This window comes from Zalophus californianus, chromosome 7, assembly GCF_009762305.2.
Source record: "Zalophus californianus isolate mZalCal1 chromosome 7, mZalCal1.pri.v2, whole genome shotgun sequence".
Classification (NCBI taxonomy): domain Eukaryota; kingdom Metazoa; phylum Chordata; class Mammalia; order Carnivora; family Otariidae; genus Zalophus; species Zalophus californianus.
Window position 1 is genome coordinate 69,482,312 of NC_045601.1, and position 24,206 is coordinate 69,506,517.

General features: G+C 47.9%; 1 protein-coding gene across 7 annotated transcripts in view; it reads left to right on the plus strand.

The window, feature by feature from the left end:
• Nucleotides 1–23,092, plus strand: part of BACH2 (BTB domain and CNC homolog 2) — a 363,517-nt gene extending 340,425 nt beyond the window's left edge. For all 7 annotated transcript variants that reach the window (XM_027603995.2, XM_027603993.2, XM_027603994.2 and 4 more), the window contains 3 exons: nucleotides 394–1,986; nucleotides 12,069–12,275; nucleotides 16,395–23,092. In XM_027603995.2, the coding sequence (XP_027459796.1) occupies nucleotides 394–1,986; nucleotides 12,069–12,275; nucleotides 16,395–16,877 (2,283 nt within the window). In that variant the 3' untranslated portion in view covers nucleotides 16,878–23,092. The remainder of the gene's footprint in view (nucleotides 1–393; nucleotides 1,987–12,068; nucleotides 12,276–16,394) is intronic.
• Nucleotides 23,093–24,206: the final 1,114 nt, after the last annotated feature.

The following is a 24,206-nucleotide window of genomic DNA, read 5'->3' on the forward strand; positions in this document are numbered from 1 at the left end:
GAGTGAGCTGCAAGTGTCACGGCTCTCCTTACTAGAAGGGCTCTCCACGGGACTGATTGGGAGGGAAATTAATAGGCTTCCCATTGTTACCGTGCATTTTTGCCAGGATATTTCATTAGCATAAACGCTGAGCCCATTGCCATCTTGTTTAGCCACTTGACCCTGGTGATTTTCAATGCCATGTGCCAGGTGATGAAGGGGAGCGAGGCATGCACGAGACAGGCACTAATTATTGGAGGCAGAAGCATTGCTGACCCAGTGCGAGATTAACTGCTCCTTTGCAGTCTCTATTCTGGGACATTAGCACTGTCTGGTTATCTTGCTTCAGTTGAGGGATTTGGGACAATAGCCGTGCTGATGGTAACGTCGGCAATTTCCCTGTTTGTTTTGCAGGTCACGGCCAGGGGCTTTGGGCCTCTGCTACAGTTTGCCTACACCGCCAAACTATTACTCAGCAGAGAAAACATCCGCGAGGTCATCCGCTGTGCTGAGTTCCTGCGCATGCATAACCTGGAGGACTCCTGCTTCAGCTTCCTGCAGACCCAGCTCCTGAACAGTGAGGATGGCCTGTTCGTGTGCCGGAAGGACACGGCGTGCCAGCGCCCGCACGAGGACCGTGAGAACTCCGCGGGAGAGGAGGAGGAGGAGGAGGAGGAGACGATGGACTCCGAGACGGCCAAGATGGCGTGCCCCAGGGACCAGATGCTTCCAGACCCCATCAGCTTTGAGGCCACCGCCATCCCAGTAGCCGAGAAGGAAGAAGCTTTGCTGCCCGAGTCGGATGTGCCGGCCGACACCAAGGAGAGCTCTGAAAAGGACGCGTTAACACAGTACCCCAGATACAAGAAATACCAGCTTGCATGTACCAAGAATGTCTACAATGCATCATCACACAGTACCTCAGGTTTTGCAAGCACATTCAGTGAAGAGAACTCTAGCAACAGCCTCAAGCCGGGGCTTGCCGTGGGGCAGATTAAAAGTGAGCCGCCCAGTGAAGAGAACGAGGAAGAGAGCATCACGCTCTGTCTGTCCGGAGATGAGCCTGACAGCAAGGAACGAGCGGGTGATATTGAAATGGACCGGAAACAGCCCAGCCCCGCCCCCGGCCCCGCCCCCGCCGCCGGGGCCACCTGCCTGGAGAGATCCAGGAGCGTGTCTTCCCCCTCCTGTTTAAGGTCTCTGTTCAGCATAAAAAATAGTGTGGAGTTGTCTGGCCTGCCCAGTACCTCTCAGCAGCACTTTGCCAGGAGTTCAGCGTGCCCTTTTGACAAGGGGATCACTCAGGGTGACCTTAAAACTGACTACGCCCCTTTCCCGGGGAATTACGGACAGCCCCACCTGGGCCAGAAGGACCCGTCCAACTTCACCATGGGGTCGCCCCTCAAGGGGCCTGGGTTGGAGGCTCTCTGTAAACAGGAAGGAGAGCTGGACCGGAGAAGTGTGATCTTCTCCTCGAGCGCTTGTGACCAAGTGAGCACTGCGGTGCATTCGTATTCTGGGGTAAGCAGTTTGGACAAAGACCTCTCCGAGCCGGTGCCAAAGGGTCTGTGGGTGGGGGCTGGCCAGTCCCTCCCCAGCTCACAGGCCTACGCCCACGGTGGGCTGATGGCTGACCATTTGCCAGGAAGGATACGGCCCAACACTAGCTGCCCGGTGCCGATCAAAGTCTGCCCTCGCTCGCCCCCCTTGGAGACCAGGACCAGGACTTCCAGCTCATGCTCCTCCTATTCCTACGCAGAGGATGGGAGCGGGGGCTCACCCTGCAGCCTCCCTCTCTGTGAGTTCTCCTCCTCGCCCTGTTCCCAGGGAGCCAGATTCCTAGCCACAGAACATCAGGAACCAGGCCTGATGGGAGATGGAATGTACAACCAAGTCCGACCCCAAATTAAATGTGAGCAGTCTTATGGAACCAACTCCAGCGACGAATCCGGATCGTTCTCGGAAGCAGACAGTGAGTCGTGTCCCGTGCAGGACAGGGGCCAGGAGGTAGGGAACCCGCATAAATTCAAGCATGTGATCCACTCTTGCAGTCCTTTATCTGGACTCTACCTGCTGCCCCAGCACTCCCAGATTAAAGGTTCCAGGAAAGGGACTGCCTTTCCCATCCACAGAGGCAGGATGCTTCAGAGTTATTCCAAATTAACCACTTTTGTCCTAGAAGGCACTTGAAATTTGATCTAGATTTTGGTACTCAACAAGCAGAGGCGAGCTGCTTAGTAAAAAAAAAAAAGTTCAGTCTAATGCATGAAAGCATGCCCGGGTACTTCAGATCTCCCCCTTCCTCCTCCCTGTCTCCTTCTCCATCTGCTTTGAAAGGGTGCCGTACTCATCACCCTCATCCTGGCGCTGCACCCCTTCAGGGTGAAAGAAAATAGAGAATCACTTTCAAAATTGATTGACAGTAGACAGACCCACAATAACAGGTGCTCGTCCAGCACCCTTTAAGTTTTCCTTGTCAGCAGGAGTCCCCGGGGCCATCCCTTGTCCATTGCAGTGCAGGCGACAGACCGCTCCCCCTCCATCCTGGTTCCCGGGGGGCCCTGCAGGAGCACCCTAGTCAGACACACACAACTGTGTAGCGTATCGTTTCCTGAACTCCCCACCAATGATGAAAGGTCACTTTGAGGAGGAGTGGGCGCGAGTAGCAGTTTCTGCTCACCCTGAAAGCAAAGTGCCTTCCCGTGCTCTGTAGCTAAAAATTCCCAAAGGCTCCCTCCATCTTACCAATGCCGGGAGATGGAGCGGGAACACCACCAGCCCCACGGTGAGCAACACTCCCATGGCTGAGGAGAGAAAAGAATAGACGCCCCCTCTGCTCCCCTTTCCCTCTGTAACATGAGAGGCCCCTGCAAAGATCTGAGGGAGTCCTGTGTCATGATCTGGCACTGTCTGGCTGATTGACAAGGAACCAACCTGACACTGCCCCCTGGGTCTCAGAGCTGCCTTGGGAGCAGCGGGAGCAGGCCCGGTGAGAAGCCCCTGCCCAGAGAAGCCCCTGCTCAAAGAAGCCCCTGCTCAGAGCTGCTTAGGCCTGCGCCTTCGGCCCCCGGCCACACTCCCGGGATATTGGCCCCTAGGAAAGCAGGGATGTTAACCCAACCAGACAGCAGAAATGCCACAGGGGATGAGGTGCCTTTTCACAGAGCCATGTGCGGTGGATTCAGCCTCTGCAAGATTGGTAAGAAGCACATGAGGTTTTAGTTAGGGCATGTTTTGAAATAGATCCCAAAGCTCCCTGTGGCCACGGCAGAGATGCCCTGTGGTCACTTCCTCATGTTGCTAGGGAGCCCGCTCCCAGCTCATCTGTTACTGCCTGGGGGGAAAAATGGAGTAAAACAGAAACACGCTGCAAGGATTTAATGTAGCTCAAAGAAATTATAAAGGAGATTTGAATGGGAACTCTTCCTGTCTGAGAATACACCCTGTCCCCTCAGGTTTGGGTTGTGCCCAGTGCCCCAAACCAGGGGCACCGGTGTGCCCCCCGCCCCCCAGCTAAGATTTGCGCTTTCTCTTTCCTTCTTTCTCTTCCTTTCGTCATAACTTAGGGGAGGTTTTCTTTTTTTCCCCTGACATTGTTCCTAAGCGCCCCTGATCCAGAAGCCTAGTCCCTGGGTCAGGTTCATCAGCATAATGATTTATCTTGCTGAGGATTGGTGTCTGCAGAAAAGGACAAATGTCTTTATCTTTGTCTCTCCCCTAAGAGGAGCCCCACCATTAAGCTGAAGGGGTTGTGTTGTCATGTTATTTGCGTATGTTCAAGGAACTGTCAGTTTCTGATCATCTCCTTTTGTCTCTCTCGTCTCCCAAAAGAGAGTTTAAAGTCACTTCTTCAAGTTAAATGCCACCAACAAGAGCACGTGTGTTTTTCCTGTGTGTTTGGGCCACATCACTTGTCTACCTTTAGAACGTCTCTGTTCTAAATGAACCAGTCAAAAGGACAATTCGTGCAACCTATAAAAAAGTCGTGAAAAATACCAGCGCTTTAAAAATATTTTTACTTTTACTTTTCAAAAAAAAAAAATACGTTCTTTTAATTTCTAAACACTGAAAGCAGGAACTTTTACCAGAGCTCTATGCCGTTTCAAGAATCACATTTAGCCCCCTTCAGGAGGGCATTTTGGACAGGGTTGTTAGAGTAAAGGTAAACTTCATCCCAGTTTGACATCTTAGTTTTCCTAGAGTAGAGATTAGGTCTCAGGGACTCAGCATGACTTCTCCTCTTTGAGTTAGTAACTTGCTTCCAGGAGTTACTTTGACCCCAGTGGAAGCGTGGTCCCCAGTAGTAACATTGAAGGCAAATCCTTCCTTCACAATGTGAATTGTCACTTGTTTTTCTGAACTGAACTGAACTGAACTGATCGAGAAGAGGCCAACATCTGTTGGTCTGATCCTGCCCTGATCTGTTCTTGTAAGAGGTTCAGGTGACTCCCCTTCTGAGTGAAGCCCAAGGAGACACTGGAGTCAGAAACCAAACAGAGTCCTCACCTCCGGCCAGGCACCTGTCCAGTGCTCCAGACAGATGGGCCAGGCTCCTTCCCAGCCTCCCTTCCTCCACCTCAGTCAGGAGCCAAATGTTAGATCAAAAGGAAAGTATCAGCATTCCTTACAGTCGGTAAGGTGTTCTGGTTATAGTAGCGTCTCACGGATCCTGACTTCTCTCCTCTTTTTTAACTGTCCCCTGGCTTTGAAGAGATCTTCAGTGAGCACAATATTGTCCTTTCTCAACAATCAGCTCTTTAAAATTACTTTCTTCTTTGAAATAATCAAACACAACATACCCAGCCCCTAACATACCAAATTTAACAGGCTCTCTCTGTGCCTGCTACAAAATACAAACACATATCCCCATTAAAGTTTTAGTTTAATGGCATTTACTGTACAATTACTCAGCAATGTGCTTCCTTTACAGAGCTGTTCTACTATGTGCATGCCTCTAGGTCAGTCACATCGGGTTAAAGCATACTTCTTTAATATCCATGGGTCCCACAAATCACAGCTTATAGCTCTCATAGCTACCATCTATCAACTGACAGTCCAGGTGTTTCCAGTTTTTTTCCCTTCTTATAAAAATTGCTGCAATAAACATTTTTGTGAACATATTTAGTAGTGGTGCTTTTATTTTTGTGGGTTAGAATCCCCGAAGGGGGTTAAAGGTGATGCTTATCTGTGAACTACTCCCTAACTACTTCCCCAAAAGGTTGTATCCTTCAGCAATTTATGGATGTCCATCCCCCCTGCTCTTGCCAATACTGGCTGTTACCAGTCCTTTTAAATTTTGACCATCTGCTGGGTAAAAGATGATAACTAATGAGGTTGACATCTTTTCTCATGTGTATGTGCCATTTATATTTCCCTTCCTGTGACTTGCCACTTTCCATCTTTGCCCATTTTTCTCTTGTGTTGTTCATCTTTAAATCAATTTATAGGATCTTTAATCCCTAATACAGGAATATTAACCTTTTATTAGAAATGTTTCCGATAGTTTCTCCTACTTGGTCTTTTTATTTATGGCATCTTTTTACCATATAGAAAGAAATGTTTAAGTTTTATGCAGTCAAGTTATCCATCTTTTTCTTTATGACTTTTGGGTTTGCTATATTACTTAAGAAGTCAGTCTGGGAATTTCTGTCTTACTTCCAATGATGAAAAATATGAACAGGTCACATTAAGTAGAAAAAGTAACAAAACTGAATGTATAACAAGGTCCTAATTTGCTTCATAAATATACATATGACTAAAAAGGCAATATGGAGAATAAGATAAAAATAAGAGGCAAAGTTGGGGAGGAATGTACCTCTGTCATTTCTGAGTTTTATGTATGTATATCTCACAGAGGGTCATTATTTTAATTCAGATTCAATTCACACACCATAAAATTTACCCCGTTAAAGTGAACAATTCAGGGATTTTTAATGATTCACAAAGGTTTGGACCATCTCCACTGTAGTTCCAGGACATTTTCATCACCCCAAAAAGAAACACCATCCCCATTAGCAGCCGCTCCTCACTGTCCTCCCCTCAACCCCAGGCATCCACTAATCTACCTTCTATCTCTAAAGATTTGCCTATTCTGAACATTTCATAACTATGTGGCTTTTTGTGTCTGGCTTCTTTCACTGAGCATAATGTTTTCAAGGTTCATCCTTGCCATTGATGTACCAGCGGGTCCACCATATCTCAGTGCTTTGTTCTTTTTTATTGCTGAATAATCATCTACTCTGTGGATAGAGCACACTTTGTTGATTCGTTGAGCGGTTGAGGGACATTTGGGTGGCTTCCTCTTTTTGACTATAATCATTGGTGTACAAGTGTTTTGTAGACATAAGTTTTCAGTTCTCTTCATTATGTATCTAGCAGTAGAATCGCCAGATGATATGATAACGATATCTTTAACCTTTTGAGGAACTACCAGACTGTCTTCTAAGGTGATGGCCCCATTTGACATTCCTACCAGCAGTGCACAAGGGCTCCCGTTTCTTTTCTTTTTTTTTTTTTTTTTAGATTTTATTTATTTATTTGACACAGAGAGACACAGTGAGAGAGGGAACACAAGCAGGGGGAGTGGGAGAGGGAGAAGCAGGCTTCCCACTGAGCAGGGAGCCCGATGCGGGGCTCCATCCCAGGACCCTGGGATCATGACCTGAGCTGAAGGCAGGCGCTTAATGACTGAGCCACCCAGGCGCCCCTAATTGTAGGTTTTAGTAAGGAAGCACTAGAAAGACAGTTTGCATGGCCAAAAGGATCGGTTAGTTGGACCTGCTTTATTAACACATTTCATGACAGGAGGCATAAAGCGTGCGAGAGTAAGGATGTGTGTACGTTTGTGTTGATGCGTGTGTGTGGGAGCAGGGAGAAATAATGTCTGACATGTAATAAAATGGAAGAGCCGTGTCTGACTCTCACTCTTCCACCCACATGCCAACTTCCAGACATATGTTGTATGTAAAAATTTTACAGTCATTTTTTGTGGTTCATTGAATCAGGCATCTTTCTTAAAATGCCTCTGATTGGTCTGCTTAATAAAAAGAAAACTTTGCTAGGCAGCATAGAAGTCGGCCGTATTTCTAATTAAAACGATGTTTTTGTGTTGTCTAGAAAGATGTTCCTAGCATCTGGAATTCCAAAGCGTACTGTCTGTCTGGAAGAAGAAACCATGTGACAAAGAAAGATAGGACTAATCAACAGAATTAATAATACCTCATATCTATCAGGCAATTCAGACTTTTCAAAGCACTTTCTCCATCTTTTACCCAATTTTATTCTTCATAGCCGTCCTGTAAGCTAAGTAGGGCATGTATTATCTTTCTCTCACGGATCCTCAAAGAACGTCAGGACAGAGAGAATGAAAAACTGGCCTGAGGTCAGACAGCTAATTAATTGCAGTACAACTAAATCCCAGGTGTCCTTCATTTGTTCTGCAAACTGGACCATGCAAATAGAGGGTAGAAGGACAGTTGTGCAGGAAACGTTTCTTAGTGGAGATGGGAGATTCTGTCTCAGGCATCTGTCTAGCATGGACCTGGCTGTCCCGCTGCCCGCAGCACTGAATCATCAGCCCGATGGGCATCTTGCTTCCCCCACCCCCGGACGAGGCACAGAGATCCCAGGGTCTTGTAAGAGTATAGGTGTCAAGGGTGCTGGGCCTCGGGGTACTGTTAGCATCCGACTCCTGCGGCTTCTATTCAACATCTGGTAGTGAAACCAAGAAAGGAGGCAGGAAAGAAGATTTGCAAACCAGCTTCAGCTGGGATTTCTAGAGGAAATGCTTGCTTTCAGCTTTTTCTGCAACCTTTGCGTCGCTGCCCTGCTTCTCCAGTAGCTCCCGTTCAGCCGACCAGCAGCTCCGGGCAAGTGAAATGTGGTAAGAGGCACGGTGAGGCGAGGGGGCTGTGGTCTGCTTACAACCCTGCACAAAAGATACAGAGGAAGCACAGGTCACAGGGGAGCCCATCCGAGCAAGACAGCCATTGTTTGGGGGGTGGGAATTTTGTCTCCTCTTTTGTCTCATATTTGAATTTTCTGCAAGAAGTTATATTTCTTATATAATTTTTAATGGTTATTTTTGCTAAACTGGGAGCAAAGAGTAATTCTGGCTGCAGAACAGGGTGGTTGTTGGTAAGGAGAGAAGTGGAACAACGAATTTCTGTTGGGCGAGAGGAGGCACCCCATCTCACCAGGTGCTCATGAGCTGGAGTGCCCAGAACATCTAACCCCGCTCCGGTTGCTGTTTCTCAGTTCGGTCCTGCAACTGGGCTGAAAAGCCCTCTGTCCTGTTCTTCCAGTCGTGCTCCAGAGGGCCGAGGAGGAGAGGGAGTAGCAAGTCAACAGTAGCAGACCATGCCGGGGGTCCTGTTGGGCCCACGGGATACACCTTGCTGATTCAGGGGCTGCGCCTCATTTTCGGAGTCGCTACCGAAAGCCGAGGCGGGGGGAGGGGTGGGGATGAGCAGCACCCATGAGAAATCAGTACCCTCAGCCCCGCGGGCCCTTCCCCTGCTATGCAGCATGCTTAGCCCCCGAGGCCTGATGGGCTTCACCTTCTGTGCATCTGGTAGCTGACCGCAGGTGCAGGCCAGCGCTCAGACATGTGGTGAAGGGAACTGGCAGGACATTTCATCTTGTTACGTTGGGTGTTTTGCACTGTTTCTGAGAGTCCAGTGAATGAAAACGAAACCACTGCTGCGAAGTAAAATCCTGGAAGAAGTGTGTGGAGGGACAATAAATAAGATGGTAAGCCCTCTAGGGCCTATTTGGGTTCTAAGAATTCTCCAGAAGAATGGGAGAAGGGTCTCCACCCTTCTGAAGCATTTGAGCCTTCGAAGGCCAAGTCACATTAGCTGACTTTTGATCCCCGTTCGGGGAGTGTTGGGGGGCCTGCAAGCTTAAGAATGGAATATTCTCCCCGATCCATAAGGGGGTCTCTGGCTGCTCTTTATCACCAGGGAAGATGTCCACTGGCTTGGAACTTACTGCTCTGCAAAGAAAAAAGAGCTGTGGCCAAGTTAACCACTCCTGCATCCCAAGCACACTTTGGGACTTCCTCTTGGTAGTCCGTGGAAGCTCTCCCTTGCCTGAGGGCCAACAGAGCCTATTAGGAAGCAACAAGAGTGGTTGGCTGTGGGGTTTCTTTCCCATGGAAGAAGGTCTATAGCTGACTATTTTCTTTTCCTTTGACCTCTTTAAAAAGCAGCTGGAGTTGCAACAGCTCTGCCCAAACTTTATATGGCCTTTTGCTTCAAGGACTTTGAAACAAGCATTGTTGATTTTTCCTTTTCCTGTCAACCTCTGTCCTCTTTCCCTGGCGTTTTATATTCGCTGTCTGGATGATTTTAAATACAGTAGCTCTCGGTCTAGAAGGCCTTTTGACTTCCCTGTGGCCCGAACTGTAGGTACATACTCTTTGGGAAAAGAAGTAAGCAGGATTCAGCGCAGAAGCAGCATTGCTTTGTTGTCGGCAGAGGGGGAGACTGCACGAGGCCCCACGGTGCTGCAACCTCTGGGTGCAAACAAGGCTTCCACCTGGTGTGGAAACATCCGTGTCCCCGCCTGGCTGATCCCCATGTGAGTTAGGCACTGTCCAGGATTGGAGTATCTGTTTGTTATCCAAAGGGTATAAAGGGAAAGCAAACATTCTTCGTATCCAGGCCCTGTGCAGACACAGCCCATGGACAAAGCCTGCTTGCTTTCCCTGCAGTGGCAGCAGGGCTGCGCTGAGTGTGGTGGAATGTGTGCGGTTGCGATGTTGCTTTCTTGGGCCAAAATTGTACAGGTGTCACGGGATACAGTTCACCAGGCGAAAGTTGAATCAGAGCACCCACTGGGAGCCCTCGGCAAATGCCACGTCTAGCAGGCTCGGAGCTATGAAGGAACCTGACAAAGCAGTTGCATCCAGCCACAGAAAAGTCAAATGATCGTGCAGTGTGAATGCCTTTGTGTGTGGGGATTAACTAGCCATAAATGCCAGGATTTAGACTCGTCTTCCTGCATCTGATGCAATCAGAGCAAAAGCCTGAGCTCAGAATAGAGTATCTTCATCTGACTCCCCTGAACGACGCAGACATAACACTGCAGCTTCTGAATGTTAACGAGGGCTTGGTTTCTGCACCTGTAAATATTTTGATCAGTTAAACCCGGATCCTCCTGTTTTTCTGGTTACTCCAGTTCACTGCGTCCCATTCGTTCCGTCTCCTAGAGCTATGCTGTCCAGTGTAGCAGCCACACGCCACACGTGGCTATCGAGCCCTAGAAATGTGCCTCGTTCTGAATTGTGCTAAGTGCAAAATACGCCTCCCAATTTTGAAAATGTAGTGCTAAAAAAGTAAACTATCTCAATAAGGTTTATATTAATTACATGTTGAAAATATTGTGGACCTATTGGACTCAACTAAATATACTATTAAAATGAATTTCAGTTGTTTCTTTTCACTCCCTTTAATGTGGCTGCTAGAAATGGCAAAATCACAGCTCGTGTTTGCATTGAACAGCACGGGGCTGGCACTTGAAGGAAGTTTAGGTTTATGGCGCCATCTGCTGGTCCATCGAAAGCGGATGCTGATGTAAGCAAGAATTAAGTGAATCTGAGCCCAGGAGACAGACACTTTGTCTCTTAGCCAAGCAACATGCAACCTTCCTTTTCAGAAACAGAACCAGAACCAAACCCTGGAGTCCCTGCATCATCAGTAAGAGTCTTGGAGAGGGCAGTGCTGAAGATCCAGGCCTGTGCATTTGACAGAATATAAGGAGGACACAGATCCATCCATCCAGAGACTCTCATCCTCTCCTTGGATAATGCTTATTTGCCTTTGTCAAGAGTCTGGACATTGGAATCTTGCTGCTGACAGTATCTGCATCAGTTATCACTGCTGCATAACAAATCATCCCCAGACTCCGTGGCTTAAATCATTTAAGATCTCACCGTTTCTGTGGGGCAGAACTCAGGAGTGGCCCATGTGAGCACTTCTGGCTTGGGATACCTCATGAGATCGAAGTCAGCGGCTGGGGCCTCCCATCTCTGAGGTTTGACGGGGCCTGGAGAATCCACGTCCAAGGTGGTTCGTGCATGTGACTGGCTGGGTAACGCTGGTTGTTGGCTTCAGTTCTTCCCCACACGGGCCTGTGCCTTCCATGGGGCTGCCTGGGAGTCCTGTAGGCCTGGCAGCTGCTTTCCTCCAGAGGGAGCAGCCCAAGAAGCCTAAGAGGAAGCTGCAGCTCCTTTTATGATCCAGCCTCAAGCCACACACCGTGACTCCCACCGCATGGTGATGATCCAGAGGCAGAAACGTGCATCCCGCCTCTGGATAGGGAAAAGTCAACATCATGTTGTAAAAGGAAACGTGAGATGGGATGGCCATTGTATTTTTGGAAAATACAATCTGCCAAAGTGCCCAGCTTTGTAGAGCCCTAGCCAGCTCAGGAGCACGCCCCATTTTGCAGATGAGGAGATTGAGGCTCAGAGAAGTAAGGTAACTAGCCTGAGGTCTCATGTCTGGTAGAAGGACTAAAGCCCACTTCCAACTCCTAGTCCACCCCAGTGTAGACTACCCGAGTTCTCTCGCTGCCTCTTCTTATGCCGTGTTACTGAAAATCCCACTGGTTGTTTCGTCTTTCCAGCCTCTTCGAGGTGTGTGGTGCTCTCCTCATTCAAGTATTTCAGATAATTCCTTAGATGATGATCTTTTATTGAGTCAAGGCTCCATGGAAGTAGGTTTTCAACTAACTATATAGCCTTTCTTAGAGAATTGCTGTAACAGTGAAAAAGTCCACATTTTCCAGTATCTCCCATGCTGTTTGCTTCAGAAATCTCAGGAGCGATAATCACGTTACAATTTGTGTGTACAATTGTACACAATTGTGTATACAATTCACGTTCTGTTTGACTCTCTAAATGTGACATCTTATTTATATCTGAGACAAGAAAGAATTAATCACTGCTTGCTTACAGTAGTTTTCGTACTATCTGGTCATCTTTAAAAGGAGGTTTTACCTTTTTTTTTTTTTTATATTCTGCCAGCTGGTATTCAAACTAAAATCCAACCACCATAATCATATTCTACTGTTCTTGGTTTCAGGTCAAACTTCCCTTTCCTGTAGATCAAATCACAGATCTTCCAAGGAACGATTTCCAGATGATGATTAAGATGCACAAGCTAACCTCAGAACAGTTAGAGTTCATTCACGACGTCCGACGGCGCAGCAAGAACCGCATCGCGGCCCAGCGCTGCCGCAAGAGGAAACTAGACTGTATTCAGAATTTAGAATGTGAAATCCGCAAATTGGTGAGTTGACCCGTTTGTTTTTATCAGCAACCCGGAGTGAGCAGGACTCATACAGGGCTGCAATGGTGAAGGCTAGAGAAGTGGAGAGAGGGTCACCATTCGGGGAGGTTTGGGTTTATTTTTAAACAAGTTTCTCAACACAAGTAATAGCTTTCTATCTGGAATTGTGTGTGTCTGTGCAGGTGTGTGATCACATTTCAGTATTTTATATCCTTCAGCCTCCCTGCATTTAGAGTGAGTTCTTTGTTCATTCAGCATGTACTAGTAGCTAACATTTATTGCATACATGTGTGAACCAGGTGTTACTCTCAGCTGTTTTTATAAATGATCGCATTTAATCCTCACATCAACCCTGTGACTTAGATTCTATTTTCTCTCCATTTACAGAGGAGGAAACGAGTGCAGAGAGGTTTGCCAACTCCCCACTGTGTGGCAGAGCTTGATTGCAAACCCAAATCTTGTATTTTCACCACTGCTTTCTCCTGCCTCCCACAGCAGAATGTAGAATCCAGATAGGATACCACGTGATCTCCTGAAGGCCCTCAAAACCCCATGTCCTTGATTTTGCAATTCTGCCTCCAAGGGGCCGGCACCTTTTCCCCGTGCCTTTTGTCTCAGGGAACAAGCCCCCATCTCCCAGGCTCCCCTCACTGGGAGCTCGGTGCCCCCTTCTCCTCCGTAAGCAAGCTGAAGCTAAATCCAGGTGGCCTCTGGCTCCTGAGTTAGCTTTGAAGGCAACCAGTGCAACTTCATTCAGCTTGACCTTTCTGCTGGCCAAATACTGGAAACATCTTAGGTGCCATGTCCATGTCAGGCTGAAGAAGAGAGAAGCCACGTGATATGCTTATGCTCTAAGTCTGGGTCCTCAGATTATACGTGGTGATCCTTTGCCTCATGGTAGGCCACCGTCCTGATGAGAACCTAAGAACAAGTGACATTTGAAAAGCATGAGTAAATGTTACCTGTTATCAAGGTAGTCTTGGACCTCAGGGTCTTTTTTCTTTTTTAACTCCCACCAAGCAGGGGAAACCTGCTCCTCGAAGTGGCTCCCCTCACCTGCAAAATAAAGCCCAAGCTTCTCAGCAAGATATTCGTGCTTGCTCGTACAGTTTAGTCTGTAGCTACTACCTCCAGCCTCACCTTCCACTCCTGTCCTCCAACTTGACCCCTAACAGAATCCAACGCTTTGTACTTCCTGCCACCTGCTGTTTCTGCTTCTGTCTGTGCATCTGCTATCTCCCCCTCTACCTTGGACATTCCTCAAGCATTTTCTTCTCTGACTTCATCCTTCATCTTTTAAGAATCAAGTTACTGTCCCCTCTCGAGGGAACATCCTGAGTCCCCGGTGAGGCTGAGCACCCACCCTGGGAGCCCTGATCTGACCTCTGGCTTCGTGCTTATCACAGCAGTCTCGGCGTGTCTGCGTGTGTCTGTGTCCCCTGGCCCGAACGGCAGGTTCCTCACAACAAGGACAGTGACTGGATTGACTCTCAGTCTCACCAGTGCAGGCCAAGGGAGGCCTCTCAGGAAATGTCAGTTGCCCTGAAATGTATTTGAAATTGTGACTGGGTTGTGGGATTACGAATTTCTTCTTTAAATTTTTTCTTTAATGTTGCTTTAACGACAACAACAATTTGTATTTAAGCCACATAAGGAAGCAAGACATTGCTGCTGGTGAATGTGGGTCTTCTGAAAGCCCACTGGGGCTTCGGTAGGGACCCAGCAAGGCTGAGTCCGCTGAGTACGAGCCGTCAGGGCCTTGAGCACACATCCGGGTTCCTTCGGCCCCATGCCCCTCTCCCAGAAGTAGAATGATTCTCATCGCCCGTATTTAAGGAATGCCTGATTTTGTAATTAGAATTCTTTCCGTGTAATTTTGCAATACAAATAATAAAGTCCAGTAACAATAAACGAGTAATAAAGTCTAAACCACACACCAGGCAGATATCTAAAGCACTCCGCTGATATTGTTCAGCTGAAAAACGGGAGAGGTTATCTCCTACTTCTCCTCCCACTGGTTTTGGAAACCCCTTCAATAATAGGGTGCGTTTCCGCACTGAGTGAGGGTCTCATTACTCATCAGTGTCCGTCTGTGACTTAGAGCTTCACCCCTGTAACCAGGGCCTGGGTTTATACTGCCTTTCCTGCGGACAGCCAAAACACTGTCGCCGCATAAGTTCATTTTTTTCTCCCTCAAAGTGGCCCGAGACAGTTGGCAGATCAGTAGGGGGTCAGTGACAGAATGGGGACTGAGATGGCCCTCCTACGCCGGGGCGGTGTGGCCTCCATCTCTGCAGGCCCCCAAGGCCTTCCTGGCACCCCGGGATGCACGGCCACAAACGTAAGATTTTTTTCGCAAGGAGATCTCCCTGCTGTACTTCCTTTCTTATCCACCGCCCTAGCGCTTCAGCGCTGGGCCCGCTCACCTGGTCTGGGTGTCGGCGCTGGGCCCGCCCACCTGGCCGGGTGCCCGGATGGCGCTGGGCCCGCCCACCTGGCCCGGGTGCCCGGATGGCGCTGGCAGGCGGGGACAGGCCGGCCCGCCCCGCGCGTCTTCAGCGCACACACACTCGCTCCCCACTCCCACGCTGCCTGTGGCACGCCACAGCTTTTGCAAACTTGCATAATGTATTTCTCTCAACTTGCACTTGTACATCTGTTTATTTTTCATTTTTAAAACATGTTTTCTTGATAAATTTATAAATATTTGAGCAGGTGCCCTTTCCCCGTGTAAATCTGTCTCCGACACACAAGCCCACGCTGCCTGCCAGATTGCATTCGTGAGCAGCACGTGCAGCTCCCGTGTCGGAGCCCCCATGTCGTATGTTTGCTTCTCTCTCCTCCTTTCGCTCCCTCTCCGCCCCCCCCCCCCCCCGCTCCATTCTCCCTCCCATCTGGTGGTGATGTCCAGTTTCCTCATCCTTTCACTGTGTGCCCCCAGTGCAGCCTCCACATCTCTCCTCGCTCAGCGAGTTCGGGTGAAGCTTTCACCAGCCTCCCCTCTAGCAGCGAAATTCATCTCTCTGATGGGATGGCGAATTTTAGGAACACGAGAGCTTATGTGAGATTTTCTTGGAGGAGGACATCTCGGAACCTCAGGCTAGTCTGCTAGGACTCGGTCTCCACGCCTCTGTCGGCCCTTCCCGTGTCCAGGGAGAGCCGGTGCTCCTGACGCACTGCGCGGTCCCCAGCTGTCCCCGGGAGGACCTGCTCTGTCCCGTCTGTCCGCCGCAAAGGCCAGAAAGCCTGCTGAGGTTTGATCGAATCATGTGAAATTGCCCGTGGTCGATTTTTGTTGTGATTTTCGTTCATTTTTTCAATAGACTTTTCTTTTTGGAGATGTTTTTGGTTCACAGCAAAATTGAATTCCCCTGCGCCCTGCCCCTACGGCACTCACCACCTCCCCCATTACCAACACCTCCCACTTGAGTAGTGCATTTGTTACCGTTGAGGAACCTGAATCCACACAGCATAACCACCCAGAGTCCATAATTTGCATCAGGGCTCACTCTTGGTGTGGTATAGTCTGTGGGTTTGGACAATGTATCCATCGCGACTGTACACTGAGTAATTTCACTGCCCTAAAAATGCTCTGTGCTCCACCTGTCCATCCCTCTCCCTCCCCCCATCCCTGGCAACCACGGGTCTTACCCCCACCCCATAATATTGCCTTTTTCCAAAATGTCATAAAGTTGGAATTGGCCAATTTCTGACTTTCAAAAATGGCAGCCTAATGCACGGGTGGGGGGGGTGGATTTTTCAACGACAAAGTTTGGGACTGAGAGTTTTCCAGCTGATGCTCTACAAACCCCAAATTCCAGGAAACCAGAGCCTTGACTCCCTGCAGTTCTCTGGTTTTGTGGGAATGTTGCTGGTCACTCTCCAGAGGAAGCGGCAGGCTCACTGGCGCACCTGGATAGGCTGCTCCGATAGGAAACTCACGTCCAGGCTCCTTGAATACACGTCTTGTAGGTGCCTAGATCCCGGCCTCGTCATTCATGAGTGAGCCTGTCCTACCAAACGCAGAAACGGAAGCTGGAAAACCCCCGGAAACCAGGGCTTCTGTCTTCCCGTTCAGGCTTGATGGGGCCTTCTCTCTTTTCTACCTCTGTTGTCCAGGTGTGTGAGAAAGAGAAGCTGTTGTCAGAGAGGAACCAACTGAAAGCCTGCATGGGGGAGCTGCTGGACAACTTCTCCTGCCTTTCCCAGGAAGTCTGCCGCGACATCCAGAGCCCTGAGCAGATCCAGGCCCTGCACCGGTACTGCCCCGTCCTCAGACCCGTGGGCCTCCCCGCAGCCTCCAGTATTAACCCCGCGCCCTTGGGCGTCGATCAGAACCTGGCCGCCGCGCAGTGTGCGGTGGGCGAAAGCGCACCCTGCTGCTTGGAGCCCGGAGCGGCTCCCCCCGGCCCCCCCTGGGCCCCCGGCTGCGCCCCGGAGAACTGTACTTCCGGGAGGAGGCCGGAGGGCGCTGAGCCGGGAACCTTCTCAGAGAGGGCGCCTCCTCTTGAATCCAGGAGCCAGACGGTGACCGTGGACTTCTGCCAGGAGATGACTGATAAGTGTACGACTGACGAGCAGCCCCGGAAAGAGTACACCTAGTGACCCGGCCCGCCTTCCAGTTCTCCCACGTCTCCCCCCCCACCCCCCAGGGGGTTCCTCGGTCAGCCTGCGGTGCTGTTCATCTGTTGTCTGGAAGAACCAAGAAGGAATTTGGTGCACACTACAGCGTTCTTAGCAGCAATACTGTTTCTAAGTATTCCCTCCTCTCTCCACGCGGGAGTGATACACAGTTCCCTTCACAATGGTGCTACCCCTTGCCCAGGCAAGGAAAGACGGCGGTGGTGACACTGCCTGTCTGTGGGTTAATTTCAGTCTCAACAGGGATAGACTATAACACCTCTAGGACCCAACCACGGATTTTTTTTCTCAGTGGCCCATGTCACAAACCCTATCTCAGGAATTTCTTCTGAATGTTCAATTTTTTCATTGAAGACAGCTTCTATACACATCAAAGTTTTATAGCTAGACTGTACATATTATATATAATATATATATAAAATATATATATATCCATATGCAAAAGTCCTGCATGCCTCAATTTTCTCATCCTGAAACTGGAAACTTCATTTCTCGTTTATCAACAGGTTCCAACATTCCTCTTCTTTTGTCTCCGATGCTAGAACTAGTTTGGTAACTGTTAACATAGTCATTTTTCTTGCTTCACAGTTCAATTTCAGTTTGTACTTATTTATGGAACAGAATTCAATGTTGGAAGCTTTTTTTTTTTTTTTGAGGTTTTATTTCAGACCCTTTTTCTGTTGTTGTTTGGTTTGCTTTGGGCACCATCGGCCGGTGTCCTCGGAGTGTCGTGGGTTTGTTGTTTTTTTTCTTGCAGATACTGTACAGTCATGGTCAACTTTGCCACTTGCACTGAGTTTTGGGTCAAACCTATTTTCTTAAATGAAGTTGTTATTACTTCAGTATAACTCAAGTATACTGTATATTCTTTGCTTTTAGTTGAAAAGTAAGACATTTTAGCTAATTAAAAAGCACTCAGGTGATAATTATGTAGGAAAAATAATCTTGCCAAATAATGAATTCATCCTAGGATGTGTAGACAATAATCTGCTTGAATATTTTTATATTTCACCTCCTCCCCACCTCTCCCGGAAGCAAAGTTTAAATGCAGAGAGTTCAGAGTTGATGCTGGATGTTCAGACTCCTAAGTGGGGAGAGAATTTGGACGTCCACTGGAAAGTGCATCCAAACAGCAGGAACCCATGATTTTGTACCAGAACTCAGCAGGCATTGGCTCCTAAAAATCAAGTTAGAACTATTTTCTCACCCAGGGGGCGAGTCCCATTCATTTCAACCCGTCCTCAGGCCTCTGCCTGTTTTTGGAAGGGCAGCGCAGGAGGAACTTTGTGGAAGGATTTGGCTGATCAGCCACCCGACCACCCCGGCCCCCTGCTCCCCTGTCCAGGCCCACTACGCAGGCTGGGCTCCCAGGACCTCTCACCTGAGTCAGTTTAAATCACAGCACCTGGGGTCCTGCCTGTAAGCGGCGTCCTGGGTTAATGCAGCTTGCCCAGAGTAGGAGAGAGTGGGCACATGTGAGCCTGGGGTCTGTCCCTGACGCAGGCAAAAGAATTTCTCCCTCCCTTCTCCAAATGCTTTGAGTTGAATTCTGAGGGTTTTCTGCTTGTCTCTTGTCCAAAGGCAGATTTCGTTCTGAGGCTTTGGACACGATATGGCCAAGGAGCCCCCCTGCCCCCTTACCCCGCCACACACACACACACACACACACACACACACACACACACACACACACACAGACACACACACACACACCACACACACCCCACACACACACCCTCACCTGATGGTAATTTTCTTCTCTTGCTGCAAAACTGGTTGGCTTGCAACCCACAGAGAGCAGCTTCCCTTGGCTTTGGGGGCATGCTGGCCCCTGGCCACGTTTACAGGAAGATGTGCCCAGACCCTGTCCCCAGCGTAAGAGGAGGCGGAGTCCCTCCCTCCCTCCAGTGGGCCCTCCAGCCTGGCTGCGGGAAGAGTCCCAAAAGGTTTGATGTGGGGATGGGGTGGTGGGCAGTGGGGAGTAGACAGTTGACTTTGTTTCTTTATTTGTGCCATTGTTTGGACAATATTAAAGCTGCATGTAAAAGGGGAAATTAGTATATGATGTAGGCGAAAAGTGAAATCATAGTAACATATGTTTTAGTATTATTAACTTTTTTCTGTACAAATATTAGCGCTAAATGTTTAAATATGTATGAATGCCAGAAATTTGTTGGTTCATGCGGTAGGATTAAAAAAAAAAAAAGGCTTTTCTTTTCAAATAGCTCCGCTTTTAAAACCTGCCTCTGGGTTTCTGTTTCTCCTCATGTGCGTGTGTATGTGCGTGTGCTAGTCTGAGACAGATTTTGATGTGGCTCAGCGTTGGAGCTGCCGTTTTTATTATGGTTGTTGGAATGTCTTGGCCTAGTGGAGCGGTTCTGTGCTTCACCGTGGGGTTTGCCTTTGTGGAAACCTGGTGATGGCTGGAATTTAAATTCAATGTGAATCATGTGATGCACCACAGGTATGTGTTGCGGTGGAGGAGTCAGCCAACAGTATTTTGTTGTTTTTTTTTTTAACTCTCTGGTTGCCTTTTTTAAGTGACCTCCTCTTCTTTTGGAAAAAAAAGAATGTTTCCTGCTAGTCTCATAACCAGGTCCAAACCAGCCTGTTGGCGTGATTCACCCTGGTGACAGCTCATGTGCAACTGGTAGTCTTGACCACATTCCACAGTCTCCCCCTGTCTGTCGTTCCGTCCGCTCGCCCTGTGCTGCGGCCATGTCCGGGTGGGGGAGGGGGCCCTCCTGATTTCCCTCCACCCTAATTCAGCTCACATTCTCCTGCCCCCAACCCCCACCTCGCATTTCTCCCTCTTCCTCAACCAACCCCCCCCCCACCCCGCTATGGGAACTGGTTAAAAACACTGCTTGAAAAACTCTTTCCATTTCTTAGAGATTTTCTAACGACTTAATGATTTTGTTCACTATGTACCATAAACAGTGACTGGCTTTGTGCAATTGTCTGTGTGACCTGTCTTGTCTTCTACTACCCTGAACCATGTGTTCGTCAGAATTGTTTCCAGGTTGATTCAAAGGGAGGACTAGCTGGGGATCAGAATCCAAACTGCCTCAAGTTGAGTTTTAAAAACCAGACTGTCTCCTTAACTGGGGCCCCTTGGTGAGGCTCGTGTCTTTTAGGAAAAACAAAAGCAAGTTAATAACAGGGAATAGTGTTTGCACAGCATGGTGACATGTAGTTGTGCTTGAAGGGCCCTTCCTTATAAAAATAAAGGACCCTCCCGCCATGGACTGCTTAGGAAGATCCCTGCCGAGGCCGAGTCGGGTCTCCAAATAGGTGGGCATGAGCTGTAGGGGCGGGGACCGTGGCGGTGGCCCCCTGGCTAGTTACCATCTGCCTGAATCTAGTCCTCCCCTTGGATCTGCCTGTGTCCTACTTGTGTGTCCAGACAACCTCGCTTCATTCAGGTTGGTCAGGCTTTGGGCAGGTGAGTGCTTTGCTGTATGTGTTTGTTTCTCTGCGTTATCTGGGGGTGCCTTGGAATAAAATCAAACTTCATTACGTACTGATTCTGGAACAAAACGGTTGCAAAAACAAAACAAAAGAGCTGGCAAAGTGACTAGGCCATCCTGCTATTTCTGTTCCGGGTGCCCTCACAATGACTCAGGCGTCAGAGGTGATGCTGCAGTATAAAACATTATTTTGTATATTGTACAAGTAATTTATTAACTGTCTTTCTAAAAGTATGCTGCTTTTAAGATGCACTATGACTTTGGATTTAATCCTTGTATTGCTTTCCCAAGGAAGTAAAAAAAAAAAAAAAAAAAGGTTAGCGATTAGAATGCCAACTGCCACTTCTCCTTAAAAAGGAGGCCAGGGACCAGCTCTAGGACTTGCACCAGCGAACTGCCAGAAATTAAGTGGCCACAATGTGAAGTTCAAAGCTGTTACCAAGAGATCTAGGGGCGCCTGGCTGGCTCAGCCAGTAAAGCACGCGACTCTTGATCTCAGGGTTGTAAGTTCGAGCCCCACGTAGAGATGACTTAAAATCTTCATTACAAAAGAGCCTAAACCTACACTCTCTTTTAATACCTTATGATTGCCTTTAAAGAAGAAGCAAAGGTGTATAAACTCTAAGCCTTTTAAGAAATCCCAGAGTCCTGTCCCTATGGGCTGCTCCACATCCTGTGGAGTAGCATAACCCTCCCAAAGTGGGTCAAGCCTGCAAAGCTACATAGCTACAAAAGATCCCCCTGGCTGGGTCTCCAGATTCTACCCCACTGAAACTAGCAGCTGCTTAATTAGTAAGTGACTTCAACCTGCTCCCCTATCGCTTACAGTTTGGGAGGAGTCGCAGACCAGGAAGGGAGCAAGAATCAAGTTTTGTCTTCAAATCACTGTAAATAGACTGAGGGGCAGAGTCTTTTCTTTTTTAAGAATAAAGCTGTTCACCCGATCCTAAGTTAATAAACTTCCCCCAGACCGAGGATCCTTTTGTAGGCGCAGTTACTGGCGAGTCAGTCCACAGTGCGGTGCCGGGTGTGGAGTCAGTATTCGTGCAGGAAGTCCGTGTGCATGGAGGCAGTCTGTGTGTTCTCAGTACCGCCCGAGCCATCTCCTGACCCAGGCATCAAAGACTGATGCTGCAGAACAGACGATATTTGTACACAGATAGTGTGTGCAGATGGTATTTGTACATAGAAAGGACCTATTGTGGCAGATTTTGAGGATAAATTATTCAACTGACGGTGCAAAAACATTTCTTGCAAAGAAAAGTAAGTGTATAGTATTTTCCTACACTCCACCCTGGGAGATAATATTTATATCAAATGAATATCAGTGCATTTTAATTGTAATATGAGAATGAAGCTGCCATTCTGTGAAGAATACCCTTTGGTTGCAGAGGCCCAATCTGTAGCTTTGATTTAATGTTGTGACGTGGTGCATGCATCTCACTGTCAAGTGATGGATAAACACCTCTGACTTTCACTTCATTCCAGTTTATTGACCTCAGCTAAAACAGTGGCCCTCCTTAGAAGCAGAAGGGCACCAAGACCATTCATTCAGTGCCAAACGTTCCTGGGGGGCTGATCGGACATGTATGTGAGGAAAGAGGGAAGGGACTTGGACAAAGAGGGTTTTTCCTACCGATGATGCTAAGTCTCCTACCAAAATACGTCAGCAGGCAGAGGGGTAACCTCCCCTGGGTCCTAACGATGCATTTGGCGTGTGTGAATGCTGGGATGCCCATTCACGCTCGGACCCAAAAGACCTGCCACTTCTAGTGAGTGAACAGGAAGATTCCAAATGCACTTGGGAGCTCCAGGTGCTGGTTAGACACAGTGTGCCGTTCGAGGCAAGCACCACCTTTGCCCGTGAGGCCAGAAGGGCCTGGGAGAATTTGTTCCAGAACCAGTCTGATGCAAGTGCACCTCTAATATATGCCTTACAAACTCCAGAGGCCATATTCAAAACAGGGTCTTCTCAGTGTATGCAAGGGGCCGCAGCCCCTCTTCTCTTCCTCCCCAGGTCGAACAATACGGACAGTTTCACACATATCTACCTGTATAACCCTCTGTACCTCTCATAACTGCTCAACGACTGTAACAGGTTACATCAGGTGTTTTTCTACATACTTTTTACACAGATTCTATGCGATTAATGTAACTTAATTCAATGCATCATTTTATTGTACTAGTTCTTAGGCTTGTCTTTTTTTTTCTAAGTGATTGTGGTTTTCGTTGTGGTTTTTATTGTAAAAATGAAATGGCTGTTGATGCTTATTCTCTGTAACTAAGAATTTTTACCATTTTGGGGAAAACAAAGCATTGCTATGAACTAATGAATTGAAACTTCATTTACTCATTGTAAATACACTATTGTGCAAAAAAATTTTTTTCACTCAATTGAATTGCTAGTGTTAACTGAATTTTGTCTAGACACCATTTCTGTTGATGAAATAAAGACATATCATTATGCATTGTAAGCTGGTTTTCCCTGCCTCTGATCCCCTGTGTTAAAGATCACAGGGCTGGAGGCCTTAGGAAATCTCTTCTCCCAAAGAATTATGTGTCTTCCTCTAGTTTGGACCTTTACCTGCTACCTGATTAATCTGATGAAAGACCTAAAAAATGTGATAATGCTAATGTGACTCCTCAACGCTGAAATTTAAAAAATCCCCGATGCCTGTGAGAGCAGATAAAAGGCATTAAACACAATTTCCTGGCTTCGATGTTGTGCGATAGCTCTGCAAAATGTCACCATTGAGGGCAGCCTGCTGAAGGGTATTGTTTCATACAAGAGCATGTGAATCTACAATTATCTCAAAATAATAGGTCTAATTTAAAACAGAAAGCTAGGGGCACCTGGCTGGCTCAGTCAGTGGAGCATGTGACTCTTGATCTCGGGGTTGTGAGTTTGAGACCCATAGTGGGGGTAGAGTTGAATGAATGAATGAATAAAACAAAGCTAAATGAAAGTAACCAGAGAGAAAGGGGTATTAAGCCAACACCAAGATACAGTGATGAGCAGGGCAAAGAGTTTAGAATTGTGGTTAAGGGAGTAAATACATAAAACTAGAAGAGTATATTCGATCATTTGAGTCCTGGATTTTGATGTAAAGGGAAAGCAAGGTATTGAATGGCGGGCAGGCTAGATAACCAAGAGTAATGCTGGACTCGGGTGGTCTGGCTAAGCTGTCAGTGAGGTAGTAAATAATACATTCTCATGATGTCTGAAGAGCTGCTGAGATCTGAGCTTCAGGAAGTGCCTGGCCTCACCCCATCCCCCAGATGAGAAAACTGAAATTAAAAGTTACTGAATTCCACTCCCTGGGCACCCTACTGAGCCAAGGAGGGTTTCCAGGGAGCATATAATGGGGTTAGCAACTGTTAGCAAAACAACACAGTCGTAACATTGTAGGTGTGAGAGGTCAAATACAGTCCTTTGCCTGAAGACATAAAGTTATAATCCATTCTGAAAAAAGCAGGTGGGTCTTAGTCCCAAAATTTTCTATTAAGAAAACCTGGCCATTTAGGGGCGCCTGGATGGCACAGTCGGTTAGACGTCCGGCTCTTGATTTCAGCTGGGTTGTGGGATCAAGCCCAGTTGCCGGGCTCTGCACTCAGCTCCAAGTCGGCTTGGGTTTCTCTCTCCCTCTGCTCCCCTCCCCTCATTGTGCATGTGTGCTCACTCTCTCTCTCTCTCAAATAAATAAATCTTTAAAAAAGAAAGAAAAGAAAGAAAAAGGAAGAAGGAAGGAAGGAAAGAAAGAAGAAAGAGGGAAATAAGGGAAAGAAAAGAAAAGAGAGAGAGAGGAAGGGAAGGGAAGGG